At 37.7% G+C, this 21,103-nt stretch overlaps 1 protein-coding gene across 5 annotated transcripts in view; it reads right to left on the reverse strand.

Annotated features, from left to right (window-relative positions):
- The window catches only part of shank3a (SH3 and multiple ankyrin repeat domains 3a), a 148,126-nt gene that overhangs the window by 50,043 nt on the left and 76,980 nt on the right, over positions 1-21,103 (reverse strand). For all 5 annotated transcript variants that reach the window (XR_004342026.1, XM_032584278.1, XM_032584271.1 and 2 more), the window contains exon 12: positions 16,650-16,831. Coding sequence is in view for 4 of the 5 variants with exons in the window: in XM_032584278.1 (XP_032440169.1) it covers positions 16,650-16,831 (182 nt within the window). In the remaining variant the exon portion in view is untranslated. The remainder of the gene's footprint in view (positions 1-16,649; positions 16,832-21,103) is intronic.

Genomic DNA, 21,103 nt, shown 5'->3' on the forward strand with positions numbered 1-21,103 from the left:
ATAGTTATTAAACAGCTATTCATTTTCTGAGGAAAATAAGTCAATACCTTACTTATATTTGCAGTGACAAAAGGTAAACCAAGGTTAAAGCTAATTATTTTAGTGAATCTCAACATATGATTGCTTGTTAACCATTTCATTGGATTAAAAAGCAACTAGTTACAAGAGCGAACAAGTGTATCAAAAGAGCAAATTGGTGTTTATTGATTCCTCAGAAGAATAAAATAAACAGTATACAGATGACTAGTCCCCCTCTATAGATTTCCCCTTAACATAACTTTACCTTCCCTCTCACCTTAGTGGACCCGGTGACTCCATTTTTCATGGTTAAACTTCTCATTTCTGTTTACTTCACACACCTTCTGTCCCCTGTCTCCTTCTCAGTGTTTCAAACGATTTCTTATTCACCGCCTTGTTCCCTCTCTTTGTCAGCATGCCTGTCTATACTGCATAGAGGTCTCTGCAGCAGACAGGTGCCAGCTGTGTTCTCTGTTCCCCATTGGCAGGAATGAAAGAAAAGGTAAGACCTCAGATTGATCTTAAAAGCTGCCCTGGTTTCAGGGCTTTGATACATGTACCTCAGAACTTGTGTATCACTGAGCACTGAGTGTTTTAGAAATCTGGAAAATTACACTGCATTGTGCTTAAAATAATATTGTAGGAAAAGAGCTGTCCGAAGTCTAAAAGTGAAGTTAAAAAAAAAAGTTTTATAATTTGTTTTACAAATACATATCTGAAAAGTGTGTGGTGCAATTTATTCACTTCCTCTCTACATCAATTTGTTGCGCCCAGTCAAACTGGGAAGAAAGTGGTTGTGAATGTAATTTTTAATTTTTTTTTTATGATTCCTAATTGTGTTTAGGTTTTAACTTTGTCTGGTCCGCTGAATGGGAATAATTTTACAAATGGCATAATTTTTAGAATCTCTGTCCTTTTTTGTGGCTAACGGCGGTGTGATGCCAAACATATCAGCATGTCTGACATCATGTTTGGCTGATGTCAGTGAATATTAAAGTTTAAATACACTGTTTCTTTGTATAGACGGATGTAGCTTTTCAGTCAATACATGACTGTCATAAGTACAATCCGAAAGATTGTACTTATGACAATCCCATTATGTGGAGAAACATCTTCAAGAAATAAGATAAATGTAGTTGCCTTTTACGTCAGCACTTTGAACATTCTTGTGTGACATCATGGAAAAATCAAGGGAAATCTCTCAAAGTGTCAGAAAACAAATCGTGTTCTTCCATAAGTCTGGTTCATATGTACAGCACTCAGGTGTCTGAAGGTGTCATATTCATCTGTTCAAACTAACATTTAAGCATTTAGCCATTAATGATCAGTATTTGCTGAAAAAAGGAGAACATTTTCAAGCTTGGAAACAGTAACCCAAATATAAAATATAGGGGTGGCAACATCTTATTGGGCGTGGAACTTCACAAAATCAATGGTATCTTGTGGAAAGAACATTGAGAGAAAATATTGAAACAAGATTTCAAGGCACCAACTAGGAAGTTAAAGCTAGAGAAAAATTGGGTTTTCCAAATGGACAATAACCCTAATTATACTGCCAAATTACTTCCACAGGGAAAATCAATGCCCTAAAGTGGCCCTTCACAAAGCCCTTTTCTACTGTAGAAAAATTGTGTAAGTCTGTCTTTAACTGTTCTGATGTTACAGAGTCTAGATGTAAAGCTGAAAGGATATTTGGAAGTAAGATTGCCTACAATCTGGAAAGGTATAAAACAAACTCTCTCTTTTATCTCTCTCAAAAAGGAAATTGTTTAAGACATATATGAATTTCTACATGGATATTCTATTTTTTACTTTTATTTACCCAAGTATACTTAGATAAAAGAAACAAGACTAGGAAGACAATTAACTTTTGTTAGAGTGCTAACTCTACTGCTAGAGTGCGAGTTGCTTGCTAACATGATCATAAATCTTGGAAATCAGAGGTGAGATCAAAGGAGACAGTACAGTTCTGTTTTCACTAAGCAGATTTGAAATATATTTGCCATGTTGTTATTTATGTCCAACCAGACAGCTTTGATAATGAGTCATAGTTGCACACAGAATTTATGAAAACCAGTATTGAAAATGTCTAAAGAGTTTTGGCAATGATCACACTGAACAATATGTCGCAAAACATGCCAGACATATCCTGAATTAAACTCTAGGGTTCATTAAATAAATTGGTTACATTTTAAAAAGGTGCCCTCCTTTTCTGTCAGGATTTTTCAGGGATTAGCTAAATTACAGTTCATTAATTCTGGCAATCAACACCTCAGCTGGACACATGCTTTTGCAGCACAGTCAGACTCGGAGCCAAAATCAACACCACAGGTCAACTAGAGAGAAGAAGGTCCCATTAATTGACACAAAGTCACACATGAACACACTGTGCTGCACACTCAGACTGGGAATTTATCTAATCATGCTGCAGTCTGGACTCTCACATCCATGTAACCTCAGTTATAATGAATGGAGATTTTAATGCTTGTGAAGTTTGGTTTAATGCTTGTAGTATTGCTACACATTTATCGTTAAAAACCTCCACAACTTTTCACACGCTGATGATGGTAAGCTATACATTGTAGCTACAGCTGCACTGGGGCAGGCTGAAAAAGGCTGTGCCATATAGTCCTTGCCACTGGGCCCTTTGACCACCGCCAGCAGGCAAGGTGGGCAAAGTGTCTTGCCCAGGGACACCACAAGAATGGGACAACTAGCAACCCACCGGGTTAGACAAACTGCTACCTGCTGAGCCACGGTCATCCACAAGAAAGCAAATGAGATTACATGAGAACATAACTTTCTGCAGCAAAGACCTAACAAAATGCGGCTCTAACTGGATATTTACATATACTGTACAAAAAAGTCACATTGTCCTTAAGTCATGCAACTAATTTGACAGAGGATCATTGTCCATTTAAAAAATACCATTTTACTCAAGCTTTTAAGTTCCTATTGAGATGTGGTTTCAATATTTCCATATCATCTTCTTTCCTTGTGATGGCATCTGTTTTGTGAAGTGCACCAGTTCCCCCTGCAGTGAAACACTGATGCTATAAGTTGCTTTGGAGTAATGGCTTCTTCCTCTCTGACTAGCCTGTCAGCCCGTGTGGGTATATTTCACAAATAATGCATTCTTACAATCTGCAAACAATGTCTTCACAAGGTATTTTCCTTTTGTTCTGGGATTGATACATAGCTGTGCCTTTAGTTCAGGGGTGCCCAAAGTCGGTGCTCGAGGGCCAGCATCCTGCATTTTTTAGTTCTCTCCCTGGATTCAATGATGGTTCGTTAGAAGACCTAAGAAGAACATTGACCTGCTGAAAAGGTTGTTGGTACTACCAGGGAGAGAACTAAAGCATGCAGGATGCCAGACCTAGAGGACCGACTTTGGGCACCCCTGCTTTAGTTATTCAAATGCTATAAATTTACCAATTACAAATTTCCAACGCCTGTACATTATCCTCAGGGCTATTTGAAAGGCATTCAATACTAAGGCAAGATATGGGTAATGGAAACACATTTTTTAATTATTCTGGAATTTAGCAAATGTAAATAACTTTATTGTCCTGACTTATGTAAAACTGGAAATTCAGATTTAATGTCAGAAAGTGAAAACATTATCTGTCTCTCTATACAAGTCATGGGAATATTTGGTTTGGACTGGTTTGTGTCACATCCATTGGCACCAAGTAACTGTTGTTTATTTACAATCCAACTGACAACAGAAGCAGTTGGCTTAAGTTTAGAGAAAACTACCATCTCCTCACACCAGCCAAACATATCAAGGTTGCTTGAATGCGCTTGATGATGCAGATAAATAAACCACACATACTGGTCAAACAGCCAAGCATTTCTGAAGGTAGAAAAAACAAACCTGCACCAGCCAAGACAATCTGATCTCATTCCAGGCTAACCCCGTCCAGCTCCCTTAGGAGAAATTTAAAAGCAAAAGGATCTACAGACATAACTGCAGACAGATGCAGGAAAGCCCTGGCACAGCATCACAAAGAGAAAACCCATTCTTTAGTGATGTCTGTTTAGTGAGAAGGTAACCCTCAGAGGACTTCAGGTAAAGCAACCTAATTTTTTTTTTCTGAAAATACTGAAACCTTCCTTTATTGTTGGCTTTTGTGTAGAGCATCAATTCAGCAAACCATACATCTATCTCATACACACACCCAGGCTTCCTTTTTGTATGCACACACAACTTGAAACATGATCTTGTATGAGAGTAATGTTGTTGGGTTATGCTGTTTTATGTAAGTGTAATATAATTTTGTGGCAAACACTGTTCTGACTGACTGCATGTTCCCATTTTTTGATTGTTTAACGTCTCGCTGGGATGCCAATGGAAACAATGAAAAGACAAACCACAAAGCACGATTAGAAAACACGGTATCATTAGAGAGGGCCTCGGGGAGTGAGAGGCAGACGGAAAGAGGCACTGACAAAGAGAGATGACAGAAAGCAGGATGCAGACAGAAACTTACAAAAGGGAACAGCAATCATTGAACAGACACATACTTATTTATGAGTTATCAAGAAGTCTGCCGTACAGTATTGTTCTCTCTGTGCCTCATGCTTCTTCGTCTTGCCCTTGGTTAAGGCAGTCACGACTCCTGGTTTAAAAATAGCATCAGTGAGGATGCAGAGCTATTTATACTCTTCACACGCTCTGTCTGCATGCTTCAATGCACCCCTGTAGGGGTGTGTGTGTGTGTGTGTTTTTTGGCAGCGCATGTCAGAGGAGTGAATGAACTCTTTGATTCTCTCTACTTTGTTCTAATGCTTTAACCTTTTATAGTCATACTCATTTATAGTCATTCATATAGTTTTTTTTTTTCTTTTTCATTTAGCTTTTATTTACTTACACAGTAAAGGCAATATAAAGTCTTATGAAGGTAACTATAATCGATTAAAAAATAACAAGAACTACAAACTTAACAACCTGGAAAACATTGCAGAACAATGTTATTCCATCACAACAGTGGATGCATTAAAGTTTTCTTTTTGCCTGTAGACACAAAAAATGAAGGGTACATCAATTCAGATGTACCCTTCATTTTTTTGACTCACTACCAAAAATTGATGCTAAAGGCATTTGGCCCTTCAAAAATGCTGCACTGAATTTGTCAAACATGAAAACAATACATTTTTATTTCCACAAGATAAAGTGATAGGATGTCTTCAGCTTGAAGTTAATGCAGTCAAACATAAAGTATGTGATGTACTTGTTAAAGTTTCAAAGACGTTGTGTTCTTTTTTGATTAAGGGGACGTGAGTCGACTGATTCCTCTGCGGTATTTATTAGGAACATCAGAATAGGGGCTACAGGTTTTAGCAAGGGCCAGTCACAGGCTGGAAAAGGTAATGTTCTAACATTCAGGTGTTACTTATATACCTTAGAATGACATCAAACAAGATAAAAAATGCATCTATCTAAACCACTGACTTGCAGCTGATTTTCTATGTATTTCTGTTCTCTTAGACTGACACTTAGATAAGGATTAATAACCCTCTAATTTTTCTACCTTAATATCACATGGTATCTCAAAAATAGCTTTATTGAGGACATGGTACCATACGATTAATAAATGTCAGCAGACGCATTACACGGCATTTAAAGGAGGCGTTTTTGAAACACCTAATGTTGCCAAGCAAACACTTGTTGGCATACAGATAATAAATGTCCATTCTGATTTTGAAAATGACTACAGTGGTTGCTACATTAGTTTGATTATTTCTGAGCATGAAGTTGCTGAACTGTTTCTTTTACTTTCAGAAGTCTCTCATTTTCACACTCTGAGACATCTAAATTAAATGTAGCTACTTGATTCTCACAGTCTTATTTCACACATTTATTGTGCAAACAAAACAGTAAGGCTCATGGGTATGGAAAGCCAATCTGGGAAACAGTCACATGTTTATTAGTTCCACGTTGCACCACCTGCTGTTAATGAAAAACAAAACTTGATGGTGCACAGAAAGGAACTCCACCCTCTGATTTTGTCAGCCAGTAAACCAGGCTCATTTTAAGAAAAACATACCTTTGTATTAAGTATCAAAGCAGATAAAAGAAGTTTATAACATTCTTATAAACATGTTATATACTGTATATAATGTGCATATACTGTATATATATACACACATGCGTGCGTGGATCGGGGTTGCCTAAAACAAAGTGTGTGAAGGTGAGTGAGAGCACTCCAATAAGCAGAGTGCAGCAGTTATTAGGTGTGGGTCCCTGCAGTCTTTATTAAAGCTCAGTTCAATTTGGTGTAATAGACAGACACAAAGCATAACACAATCAGAGACACGCTAGCATTATCTCCCAAAAACGCACACAATGCACATGGGGTATCAGCCATTTACAGCAGTAAACTCATACTGGTCACTGCATCCAAAATATAAATGGAGCAATAGCAGTTGATGCTTGGGGAAAAGAGAAGGCACTTGATGAGAGGAGATAGGGCATTTTATGTCAAAAGAAGTTAATATTGAAAACAAATACTAGTAAGGGCAAAATGGGGGAGGAAATTTGAGTTTAATGAAAAAATGAATGTGAACACAGGAGAAAAGGAACAGAGGTGACAAGCAATTAAGAAGGTGATGTGGAAAGGTGCAAGCGGACTCGAGAGAAGATAAAAGGCTGAATTAACCACAGAGCCAATAAATACAGAAAAGGGTCGGTCACTCTGCTCTGAATCAAAGGCATACGAGGGATTTCTGCGTGCTCATCTTCACAGGACTTCCTTAGCTTAGAAGAGGGTGAGGGAGTGGTGCAGTCTGGCTCATCAGTATTCCACTGAGAGAGCGTCAGACGGGATAAAAAAAGGAGAAATCCTAAAGACTACAAATTTAAGAAAGAACACCAAGTATGGAAAGAGCAAGAAACGTTTTTGTGAATGACATGTGAATCAGAGGAAATAGCAGAACAAAGAACAAGGAAGAAGGTGACTTAAAAAAAAGGAAAAGAGCAGAGGGCGGGAGTCTTGTAAATTATAGTGGGAGGAGGAGGAAGACAGGAGGGAGGAAAACTCCAAGGCTGACTCAGAGGGATCCCTCTTCACTTCTCATCTCATCTCCTCCCCCATCGCATCCTTTACAGGCCTGAAGAGCGCTGTATGACAAGGCTCTTCTTTCCCTCTCATTTCCCTTTCATTTTATTTCTTATACTTCTTTTCCTTCTATCAACCTATCAGGGAAAACAAAATCATTAAAAGCCTGCCTCTGCTTGAACAGAACAAAAAATGTGGAAATGATGTAGAATGACAGAAAAATCTGATCACCAGTTTCATAAAATAACTATAGATTAGCATCAATTGATAAGCATCAGTCAATTTCATTAAGAAGAATAGCATAAATGATGGCTTATGTTGTGAAAAAAATACACAAAACAAAATAAAGGACAATAACTGAAACAATTAGATTAAAAAAAATATATATACTGACAATGACGGGTTTTAATGTTGCATTGGTAAATAGATATACCAGTACATTCAAGCATCATGTTTGTAAAAGGGTAACGTTTTTGTAGAAATCCTGCTACCGATATTAATGTAAGACAGATTCACTTTATTTACTTCAAGCAGAACTGTTATATGATTTATTAGGAGGTAGGCAAATTATGGCATAATACCAGCAGATGCAGCAAAGCAGTGTGTTTCAATAAGTCGTGGGCTATATTTTTTAAATAAATGATTGCCAATTTAGCTAAATTTCATTTTTATGCCTGGTACAATAATCACTGACACGTCCAATTGCAGTTTGAATCTACTAACTATTTGGCTACTATTAAATGAGGCTTTCAGATGGTGTATGTAAAACATGGCCCTGCATGACTTACCACCAAAAATGACAAGTCTGCTTATGAAATACATTAACAGCAGTGTTAAGAGAAGTTCTTGCATATTTTTGGTTTTAGAAAAATATTATATTTTTACCTAAATTGTTAGTCTGTGGAAGTGAATTTGACAAGGCAGACCATTATGCAGACATATGTAATGGCATATGTTGTTTGGGTCAGCCTCCAATTTGAAAAATTAAGGGATTGGTATGACAATTTTATCTTAAGATTTAAAAGCTGACTTTCCTACACATTTCTTTTATCCGGATTTGTCCTGTAGCTGACTACTTGTTGACATATTGCAATGCTGGTCTGGAAGTAGCCAACATAATTCAAATGATGTATCTAGCGATTTAAGTATAAAATATATGATTTTTTAGTTGCTTCCTATTTTAGATCAAGTTAAATAAATTACAGCAATCCTAAACATAGAAGTCCTGCAGTATTTACAATTTCCGCTGTTATTTCCTGTCAGTATTTTTTTATATTTATATAAAATGAAGTGTGGTTTCATTTATTTAAATATCAGGGAAACTGTGGATAACATGCTCTGCAAAAAAGAGGTCAGGACACAGGGCTTTTCAAATTTGCTGAAAGCTACTCCATCTGACACCACCAGGTAAGACCATGGCCTTGCTGTACAGCTTTTCGAACCACTCACAGGGGCCACAAGTCTCACTGCACATGGCAGACAAGGAGTCGGTCCAGGTCAAACTGTGAATCACGTTGTACATGATAGAGAGGTTGTTAGCAAAAAGCATATCAGTTTTGCTGTTGAATATGCATTTCCATCAGTCAATAGCTGCTGTTTATGCCACAGCAATCCTGTTCATGTTTATTCATACACTGATTAACTCTGCGACTGCTGTTTCTGCTCTGCTTCTAATTACCATTTTGTGTGAGGCTACATCTCACTAAGTTAGATGTATGCACTGCAAGTGGATCTTTTAATTTTAGTAAGAGGCTAAATGTGGGATAATCCTGTCAAGCAGGGCACACCATATGGGAACGTTTGGAAAACAAGTAAGCTGGAAAAACGTGTCAAAAAGTAAAAGTGTAAGGAGAGGACAGGTGGTGTGGTCAGCATGGAGCAGGTAGGTGCGTGGGCAAGACTTTGCACCCTGCTGCTACTCTGATTGGACAGTAACGTCCTTGCCTAGAGCATGTGACCCTGTCCACTATCAACAACACACAAGTGTGTTGTTGATAGTGGACGACGGTTTCTCCCATTAGTCTCATGACTAATGAGAGAAACCGTTTCACAGACTGACATTAACATATTATAACACATAAATAATTTTATGAGAATAAATATATTGGTGGTTAACATTTTTTTAGCATTTAGATGTTTAAACATGGTACATTAAGATATAATGTGTACTCTTTATATAACAGTGTTTTTGGTAAGTCTTGTTAATGAACTATGAGTCACTGTTTATCCTGAAAGGCATGTTCTAAGTTCTTCATATGGTGGCATACCAGAGGAAACCTTTGCTGACTCATCCCAAACCTCAGGGCATAGAATGATTTTATGTATTTTGAAATTTCTTGTGTTTCTAATTCCAGCAAAGCTGATGTGCGATAGTGACCTGTCCCTGGTCAGTCTGGAGCAGGAACAGGTCCCTATCCTAGACAGGAAAGGCTTCTCTTTCCTGTCTAGGATACAATAAGTACACATCTTATCCTATGTTTACAATAAGATGATAGTACTAATAAAATGGTATTATCATATTATTGTTATAACATGATAATACTTCTTGTATTACATTTGGTCTTATCGTATTATGTGTGGTCTCTTCATAATGAATTGGTTTGTCTGTTTAGCTGGCTACAAGCTTGTCTTATTTAATAGAGTTCCAACGCTGTATCCAAGGGTCAGATTACACTCAGACTTGTAACCAAACCAATAACACAATGGTCTATGTCTCACAGCAAATCGCCAATATGGCAAACCTTCACATTAACAGCTAAATTACCAAAATACAAAATACAAACAGATTAAAATATGGTTAGAAACCCTTTTTGCCCTAAGTTATTATTATTATTATTATTATTATTATTATTATTATTATTATTATTATTATTATTATTATTATATTGCCTGGTGTATTTTTATTTTCTTTAAAAACTATATATTGATTTAGGGAATAAAATGGTAATTGATATTTTAATATAAAAAATATCTTACTGCCCATCCTAGTACCAAATCTGTAAGTAAGTCAACATATATCTTTATATATCCTTTTCATTAATGACAGCCAGTTAAAAAAAATATGTTTGAGTAAACTGCAGGTAGAAAAGCATGCTTTTACTAAAATAACAGAGGGCTTTAAATGAAGAAAAAATAAGGCAGAGCAGCACTTCTTCTAAGTGTGCCTCAGATATTCAGACAGCTGGTTGTTGAATACTTAATTATTTGTTTCATGTTATGCAAAGCCAGTCACACATGCAGACACGTGCACACACACTTCCTGATGCAAACAACAATGGAGGGATGTTACTTCTTGCACATTAACAAAAACACTGGAACACACCAAATGCTTCTCATGCCACTGCCACATAGAGATAAAGTACAATTAATTCGGCTCAGTCTCACTCTGGGGAAACTAAACATTAAATTTAGTCTCCAACGCTTTGATTGAATAGTTTTACCTAAACTGATGCACAAAAAAGGTTAACAAAAAAACAAAAAAGATAAATAAAATTGAGACAGAAATCAGGCACCAAATATCCTGTAGAATTAAATAGACTTTTTCCTAAATTCACCAAAAGCAAAATTTGTTCAAATTACATGTCAAAGCTGCAAAATACACTGAGTACCTGTTGCTTGGTAACTGCAAAATGCCTTTGCATTCAGTATTAACAATAGCAATTTGTACTATAAATACGAGACAAACTCTGTGAACTTTATCATTTGCATAGAGGCTATTGATCTTGTCCAAAGCCCATTTAAAAACAATGTAAAAATATGATTCAATAACTTTTAAAGTTTTTGAAATAAAACGGAGAATGTTCTTCGAATAAGAGGTTTAACAGTGATTTTCCAGTTGATGTAGCAGTGTGCAGAATGTCTGCTAAAGTTAATGCATGACCTACTTTGTGTTAAGATCACATTAGGTGCTTCCATAACCCATGCAACGGTAGAACTTGAAACCACCCAATGGAAGCCACAAGTGGGCATTTGGGTGTTTTTTGTCTCTTTAGCTGGTCTAGGTGTCCTCCGTTACACATGGCAGTGTTAATATTCTGCACACACAGGGTACGGCCAAACCCCATTAATCATGTTTGTGAATGTCTAATCTCACCATTACTTGCACTGGTTTCATTTTCATGGCTGTCTGCAAGATTTATAATGGCGTTTTGAGGGGGTATGCGTGCTGGGGTGTGTGTGTGTGTTGGCGTGCGGGTGTGCACACTAGATGTAATACACTGTTACGGAAGCATGCTCTCAAATGTGTCACCTTGTTGAGGTGAAGAATGTCCCAAACTTGCACTTATTGCCTTTAGTGGGAAATGAGGAGAGTGGGACACAGGATGTTTACACACATTTCTGTACCTTTAAATATCCTTTTTTGTGTTTGCTTGAATTATGAGTTTCAATAAATGTATATGGCTATGTATATATTAGTGAAACTCTATGTGTGTATGTGTGTGTTGAAGTGTGCAGATGCTTCTGTGCGCACAAGTGTAAAAAGAGCTTGACCTGGTTACCACCTGTTACCATGGAGATGGTAAGTGGCCTTTCAAGAGATGTCCAACCGGATGATGAGATCAGATTACATCAGTGAAGGGAAAGAGGTAACAAACACTGAAGTGAGTAAGATAAGGAGCACAAATGGAGGATGTAAGGAGGTTTAGTGATGGACCTTGGAGTCCTACAAATGGAGTGCCCCAAAAGGAATCCTAAACCACAAACCCACAATACACACTCCGTATGACCAATGCTGTATTGGAAACATCAGATGTCAGATTAAGTGAAAGAGAATGAAAACAAATGCATGCTAGTTTTGTGGTCTGGTGGTTGTCATGAAGTGCTGAACTACCAACTGCTCAATTTATATGACTAGCAGGCTGCTTGGAGAGCTGGATGTTGATGGGGCTTTTAAATAGTGGACAGCAGGACTGTTTATCTAGCCAAAACTAGAGACACCAATGGTGACAAAAGAGAAGTCGATGGATAGTAACAGGTTGATGACTAAGCTGGGAACAATTCTTAAATCTGAGCAAGGAGCTGATGAAACATAGCTTCAGACTCTAAAATTTCGATTTATCCACACATTTATATCTTATAAATAGCTTTTGAAAACTTTCTGGGCTATTTTTGGTTATAGTAAACTTTGTTTGGCCTCAATCATACTGTAATTTGACAACCCAAAAAACTGACAAACCTGAGTAAAAGATTCTAATTTATGATACAAGATATAATTTTAAGACTTAACTGAAAAAAACCACAGGTTGTAATAGTGGTCATAATTCATTTTCAACTTTTTCAGCCATAAGAAAACAAAAGAAAAACGTCAAAGTTACCTTCATGGTTATCGGTAAAGTCAGTGTAATCATCAACGTCTTCAATGCATGAGGCATCAGCTATAGGGCATGTAAATTAATTAATACATACTTGATAAAAGCAAGCACACAGAGCAGAGTAACACTACAATGCTAAAGCTATAATTGTGGTTAAACTAGCTATAACAGTGACCCCCAACCCCTGGGTCGCAGACCAGTACCGGTCTGTGGACATATTGGTACCGGGCCGCACAAGAAATAATTAAATATTTCCGTTTTATGTATTATTTGAGTCTGGAAGATCTTTTATTTTGAAAATTCTTTAACCGAATTCTCTCGTTTACGTCTTGCGCGCCAACATTGAGCCCACAAACAGAAAAATTAGTAAGAAACAGATCAGATGTCTTTGAAAAGACATCTGATATGACTCAAAAAAAAAAAAAGGCTTTAGCGAGAACACCAACATGCACAAGCATTATCTCACGGGTCCACGGTTCACGGTATCCACAGCGAAATTCCTGAGTCTTGACCGGTTCGCAGTAATAAAAAGGTTGGGGACCACTGAGCTATAGTATTTTACCTTAAATCACATTGTTCTGAATAATACAGCCACATTATAACATACACCTCTGTTTTCTAGAGAGAATTTCATCAGGACAAACAATCAATTTTAGACAAATTGGTGATTGCAGTTGGTGATTGCTCCCTGCCAGTAGGAAAAAATAAATATAGAGGAAGTGTTTTCTTTACGAGAATTTTAATACTCCGATGCATTCCTACCAGATTCAATGAAAAACTGGCAGAGAGCAAAACCAACTTATCTTATATAAGCTTATCTTATATTAGCTAATATCTTATATAAGGTAAAATACTACTACCACTAATACTAATCATTATCACTATCATCACCATTATCAGTATCATCTGAAATATTAAAGGCTGACATTTAAGTGAGATATATTGCTACATTATTCTACTATTATGTAAAATTATAGTGATCCAACACACATGATTCAAACAAGAGGATATAGATCTACTCTACTAACCATCAGAGTCCAGACAGCCACTTTTTACTATAAGTAAATATAAAAAAAGAACAAATGAATGTATAAAACAGAATTATTGTGTATATAACACAGCTAATATAGTGTCTCTATGACTACTGCCAATGAATCATTCTCCCTCAAAAGCAAACAATATTCTGTACATGAACTGGTTTAAAGTGAAAAACTTTTACGCAGTCTTTCACTTTAAAGTGCACTAACTATAGTTGAAAGTAATGTTTCAACAAATCTTTACACTGTAAATGACAATGACATACAAACTGTATACATATCTCTATTTTATCTGAAATGACCAGGTTCCTATGCAAACAATCCTCATAAAAGTAAAAACTTTCTAAACAATATTCTGGAAAATATTTGTCAGTAGCTCTGAGGATACTTTGTCAAAAATATCAACATATTAGAGACATTTTTAAATATGCAGGAGTATCAGAAAAACTTTGTCTTAAAGCTGCAATCGTCAGTTATACTGAAATGTAAATATAAGGAATATCATCAGTGCATTTTGTATATGTACTTATTACAGCCATTTGCAAGAATATCTATTATGTCAGATATTAGGTTGGACCTGAAGACAAAAAAAATCCAAATTCAAATTGTTAAAACTTTTTTATGCACTGCATCGTAGTTAGGTATTTACTGATATATGTATAAATGGATCATCTCCATCAAAACATCCACACACAGGAATATCATTTAATCAGATTTACCCAGTCTGATCTCATCGTAGACATGGTCCTCTAGTAAAACTGGTGATTAAAGAGTTATACAGAACACAGGAAAATCAGAGATTAGTGCTATACACTTTGCTCTTTGGGGGTTCTGGGGATGGGGCTAAAAATCTACTTATAGGTCATTTTCAGAATCTCTGTGGTACAGGGAAAACATTTTAGTTAAAGGAGCAAAAAGTACTATTAAAAGCACCAATAATTTTCATCTTATTGGTTGAAAATTATTGGTTCTCAACCAGTAAGACTTAATTGGTTCATCTCTTGGAAACACCCCTTGTCTCGTTGACTTTTTATTTATTTTTATTAACCTCCAGGTAATTTTGATTAATTACCTTTTCATTTAAAAATAAACTTCTTGAAACAACTGTAGCAAAGCAGTGTTAATTCTTTTACTTGTGTTTTTCAGCATTTGTTTTGTGCTTTAGTGCTCATTACTATATACTATTTTCTACATAAAAATTTTGCCATATTTTATCTTAATGCAACCTTTCTAGTTAAATTAAATAAACACCTGCACGATTATGACATGTGATGCACACCATACCTACTGAACACTACTATTTAGTTCATATTATTGAATAAAAGATAAGATGTGGTTTTATCCAGTACACCCTGTATTGCTGTTGTGCTATCATGACTGGGACCTTGGTAACTGTCTATCACATCAGACTTTATAGCTTCTTGTAGGTCTTCTTAATGTCAGCAGCCTATTGAAACTGTCAATGGCACATGTCATTCCAGGGCTTGTCTCTCCTTAATGGCTTCTTGTCATTCATTGGACTTCCACTTTGCACATTTTTCCCTGGGGGTTGTCAGTTTTGATTTTCTGAAATTGATTGTGTTTTATACTAAATGTACAGTAGTACTACACGGAAAGTTCACTCATTTAAAATTCAAGATTTACTTCTCTAGCACTATAAAGAACGAGAGTCAAGAAAGAGGAGGGATAGATAGATAGATAGATAGATAGATAGATAGATAGATAGATAGATAGATAGATAGATAGATAGATAGATAGATAGATAGATAGATAGATAGATAGATAGATAGATAGATAGATAGATAGATAGATAGATAGATAGATAGATAGATAGATAGATGTCACATCACAATATAGTGATGGTCAGTATTGCATAACAGGACCAGATGGTTTTCTTGGCAGTGCCATGGTGTTGGCTGCCATGATGCTGTAAGCTTGTTTCCTGTATGTGTCAACATGAGAGAACTACAAAACACTGGGTCTTCACATTAATAGCAGGGTTATGGATCCAGTGGCACCAGCATAAAAGCTGGTGATAGTCGATCCATTCAACAGTTGGAGGTATACTACACTGCTGTTGAGTCATCACAACTGCAATAACTATTATGTCAACTTCAGTATCCATCACATTTCAAGGCTGCTCGGCTATAATTCAGATTGTTCAATGTTTTCCATAATAATATAGATTTACATAAAAAGTAACTAAAGATTAAATGAAGAAGGCATGCTTATAATTTCTTTGTAGATTAGGAGAAGCAGGAAGTAAGTGATTATGTGTCTCACCCAAAAGCTTAAACAGACATTTCAAATTGACCCTTAAGCTGTAACTTCCTGTCCCTCTGTAGATTTGAAAGGAACAGAAGAGGTCTCAGTATGAGTGCCATCCGACTCTTTCTGGACCTTCTAAGGACATGAGGGAAATGTTTCCATTAAGCTAATGTGGGTCTGATCCATGGTGATGCATGTGAAGTGACAGGATGTTGGGTGTGGGGGTGTGGGGTCAATCTAGAATTGGGTGTCTGTGGACAGGTGATAAGAGGTAAGGGCAAGCAGAAAATCTGTTGTGTACACACAGAGGAAGCACTCTCCCAAAGGTGGAAAAACACATCATATGTATGCACACCAACATCCAAAAGCACACAGGACCTGTTTGAATTTGCACGCTCTCCTTGCAGTGATCAAAGATTTGTTGTGGGAGTGTACAAATTTCTCAGTGAATTCAAACAGGGCCAAGATCTAATTGCTTTCATTGTGGGTGTGGGGTTAACACACTTAGGTTTGTTGGGGGCATTTTGGGTGGGGAGCACATTATGGAGTTTACCTTCTACGTCATTACAGTCAAAGTCTGGAGTGAAGCATGAATGGAGACAAAAGCACACACACAAACCCATGAAAGAAAAATCATTTCTAATAGCAGAAATCACCACATTCAAAAAAAGTTGATGAAATGGTTATTCACAATGTTAAGCTCAAAAATTATTGAAATGACTTTAAGGCTGAAAGTGAAGCAATGATATGAGAGAACAAGGTAAGTTTTTTTTAAAGTTCTGTAAATCATCATACACTTATGTAAGCCATATTTTGTCACATACTTTTGTACGACAACCAGCAGGCATAAATGTACATCAGTATATATTGTGGTCATAATCCTAATAATGAATCAATTAAGGCAGATAAAATAGCACATACATTTGAAAAACAAATCTGAAAAGACAACTCACCTTTGACCCGTTCTCCACGGTTGAGCTGAATCTCTCCTTCCCCTTGTGGGGTGTAGGGCTTGACCACAATGAAGGTACGTCCTGGGACAGCACTGTAGAGTTTCCGTTTGGGCCCACGAGGGCCTGTCAGTGCAGGAGGTGTGTGATGAGGTGGGCTTGGGTCTCGCTGCACTGAGCCAGGGCTGTAAACAAACACATATGTTACTGTGGTGATTCCAGGGAGCTGGTAACTGAAGCCGGTTGTCACTGACATGGTCGTCAGTGGGACAGCGACCTGGTGACACCCCCTGGTTGTTAATGTTCCCAGGGAGGGATTCATAGGCATGCCTAAGTACCTGCCAATCAACAGTCAGTGTTCCACAGGAGAGTCATGAGAGGATAGTATTTTCCTCCAAGACACTCTTGTCCTCCCCTGTTTCTTCTTCAGTAGCAAAGACAATATTCTTGCTCTCTTTTACCCTCTCCCTCTTAGGTATCCCCTCTCTCTTGCATCCTATTCGAGGTAGGAGAAGAAAAATGTACCAGTAAAAGGAATAGCCCTGTTTCCTTTCCTGTGTGGTTTTATCAGGTCCGACTGGCAGCCCCCTTTAGTTAGACACATCCTGAGTTTGGATTCCATCAGAAGTCCCTTCAAAAGACAAACAGAAATCTTCCGTATCCCCTGTACTCCAGATGCTCCGGGCTGGACTACAGATCCTCCCTTGTCCTTGGGTCCTGGTTTTCCTGCTGTGGAGGAGAAAGGTTAGGTCTGCTCCCCAACTCCCGCTCCCTCTCCCCGGAGTCCCTCCGTGTCTGCCTCTCCTCTCCCCTCCACCCCTCACACATGCGTTCACACACACTCACACACACGCCAGCAATGCTGCTGCTGCTGCTGTGCTCAGTGCCTCTCCTCCGTTTTGACGGCTCGCTCACACTCTCACGCCACAAGCCCTCTATGTGCATTCTAGCTGTGCACCCAGGCACAAACACACACAGCCCCCTCCGCTCCGGCTAGCATTGCACCTTCACTGGCATGGCATACGCCACTGCCAGTATGTCGCTAACACATCGCTGACACACACCAGTCCCAGAGCACAAGTGATCTCCTTCTGCCTGTCTGCCGAGAGTGTGCATGCGCCATAGCTCCCTGAGGCAGGCTGCGTAAGTATGTGTGTGTGTCTGTCGGGGTGTGCACTTGTGTGCAGAGGGGTGGCAGGTGGGGGGAGGCAAAAGCTCCAGCCCATTTGGTTTAATTGTCGCTCCTGACTCATTGCCTCTTTGCCTTGAATCCCGTCTGTCTCTCTCTTTCTCTCTCACTTCCATTTCACCTGCTTTCATCCTTCTCCTCCACATTTCTTCACACCGCATCTCCATTCTCTCCTTTTCCTGCCTCTCTCTCAAGCAATGAATTCTAATACAGCAGCAGAGCTCCGCCTAGTCTTCATTCATCATCACCTCTGTGGCTGTGTAAGTTGCATTCAGCATCATTCCGCTGCTTGTGCTGCCAAAGCTTTCTCACAAGCATCTTCTTTTTTATTTAGGAGAAAAACAATTATAATGTGCAATCACAAATATATTTAGAAAAAATCAGTTTTTTATGTCTTAACTTGATCTTGTGTGTGCTAACTGCTCATTCAGTATAAAAAGTCGCTTTATTATTCTTTGAAATGAAATGCTGACACAATTAACATTGATATTTACAGTTCTTCTCTTTCTCACATATAATCAGGTTACAACCACGAGCTTCAGTTTATTTAGTTCAGATTTTGGGGGTATCGACCAAAACAAAGTAATGCACAATTGTAAAGTAAAAATTAAATAATAATTTCCAAAGCTTTTGTAACAAAAAAGTAAAAAAAAAAAAGGTGTGGCATGGATATGTATTTAAGTGGCATAAATCAATAATTAAACTTCCCTTTCAATACAAGGAAAGGCAAGAGCTGTAATTACAAAAAGAGCTTCATTACAGCTCTGTTTTGTGAAATCTTTTGTTGTAGGTCTCTACCACAGATTTACACACTGAAATCTTGCTCCATATCTGACTACCCCAGGGCACCTGTGGCTACAAGCCAGTAGCCTCCATTCAGTTTGTGAATGACTGGTTTCAAAGTGTCTGAGTGTCCTGAAAACTGCTATATAGGTCTGATGTCATTTCATTTCCTATCTCTTTGGAAAGCAGCTCAGGATGAGTCAAATTGGATGGAGAGTATGAACATGAATTTTCAAGTTTTACCACAGTCCTGATTGAATTTGAGTCTACAGTTTTTGACTGGACCGTTAGGAAGAATAAGCTCTTCCTTGGAGCTGCAGTCCCAAGCTCCTCCAGACTAGAGACAGCAGAAATAAGAAATTGTGAAATTGTCCATCTGCTGAACTTATACAAACTACTTCTTAGTCCGATGCTCCTGAGAAAGATTATAAACAGTATCATGGAGGAGCACTGTTGTGATGACATGATGAAGGGGGAGCTTTTTAAAGAGACAAAAGCCAATTTCAAGACATCAAATTTCCTTTAAGTTATTTTTGAAACATATTTACTTGATTGTCCAATCAAACTGAACTATGTACCTGGAAAATACATATTATCAGCCCTTTATTATCCCACAATCTGCTATTATGAAGGGATATTTGGATATTTTAAGGTTTCTATGCTATTGTGCATAAACCAGATTAGAAAGTTTTAGTTATTTACAGATTCTAAAGGTGGTGATTCAATTTTTCTAATTTTCATTTTTTCTTCAGATGAAGAGCTTCCTTAGGTTGTTAACATGTACATTACTTAGCAATACAGTCACACTCCCAACATTGACTATTAACATTTATGACTGGGAAGAAGTGCAGAAAAAAATCTAACTTTTTGTCTGGCTTATCTAGTTAGAAATACCTATTTTTGGAAATCTTCAACGTGTGTCCCATTTTCCTATAAGGTTGTGAGTTTCTGTCTTGTGAGCCTTTGTCATGGAGTCATGTGTGAAGCTGGATTTACACCATGACTATATTCCACATGACAGACGATGTTTTCTTTCAGCCTGACGAGAGCCCAACATATATATTTTTTACTTTAGGTGTTACAGCTACTAGATATAGTTTTCCAGAACAGCAACTGCTCACCTGCCTGGTCACTGTCATGATGCACTCAGTGCAGTCGCAGCACAGTAGCACAGGGCCGGGTAGGCAAGCACAGCTCTGTGTGGCGGTGGCATGGTATGTATCAGCAATTGTGTTCTAAAACTGATAAAGTTCTGAAACTCACTTCATGTGAAAATCCACTCATATTAGTGATCCTGGTGTGTTTTCTTTTCACCAGTATCGTTCTGGTGGATGTTGTAACCTAGTAAGTAAGGGTGGCTGTTGACTTGTCGCACTCTTTCTGCTGCTACAGACAAAGGCGAGAGGATCCATAGCGGTATAGGATCAAAAGAGCTTATATACTGTAAGTGACTTTGAAAAATATCTCCTTTTCCTTTCACTTCGTAACAAAGTGTTGCTTTGTATTGTTATATCACATAAAATCCCAATGAAGTTTATGGTCATGATGTAAGAAAATGTTGAAAACATCAAGATATTTGTATTGGCACTTCATCCGTATAGCAGAAATATAGGTCTGGTTACACTACATGTGCAATAGCCTTTTTTCTGTCTATTTCTATCTGTTGCCTTAATTTTAATTAATGATTTCTGTCTCATATTTTCTTCTTATCTTATTGTCTTCATTGTTTCTTATTTATAAACTTATTTATTTCCCTTTTCCTTACTCAACTCTTCCTTTCACCCCCTCAATCCACCACCCCCCCAAAACACCCAACATCGAAACAACCATTTGCTGATGGCTTTCCAATTGCTATAGAATCTGACGGCCTATAGTGGCTCCAGCATATTAATGTCTGAGTCACAGCGTAGAACAACAGCAGCACACTTATCAAGCTTTAAGAGGGTTGCAGAAGGAAGATGAGGCTGCGCTATGCAGACACTTTATCATCCTCACCTTTACAAAAACCATTATAGCTGTAGTTTTAGGTACACAGCCACCTTTATTTTGGCAAAGATATCAATTCAAAAGCTTGTCAGAAAGATTTTCATCTATTTCAACTTCACAGCTGGATGAATGCCAGCCAGGACATTATTCTTTGAGTAATTTCATCAAGACATCTTGGATGTGGAGGGAATTGCTCACCTTTCTCTTTAAAACCAGAGGCTGTGTGAGGTAATGTCTTTTGAAATCAGAGGTATGTGAGAGATGCAAAAATTGTTGAGGCAGTAACAAACATGCTCTGTTATACAAATTCAATCACATTTTTCACCTCTCTTTGAAGTATACCAGTGTACCTCACAGAATCTCTCTCACATTTGGATAACTTGATTATCATAACATTTATCCAAGTGAGGTTATATCTTCAGTCTGATTTCATTATTACACTATATGCAAATATACTGTCTACTTGAGTTCAATTTAACACAATCTCTGAAAACTGTTG

This window comes from Xiphophorus hellerii, chromosome 2, assembly GCF_003331165.1.
Source record: "Xiphophorus hellerii strain 12219 chromosome 2, Xiphophorus_hellerii-4.1, whole genome shotgun sequence".
Lineage (NCBI taxonomy): Eukaryota > Metazoa > Chordata > Actinopteri > Cyprinodontiformes > Poeciliidae > Xiphophorus > Xiphophorus hellerii.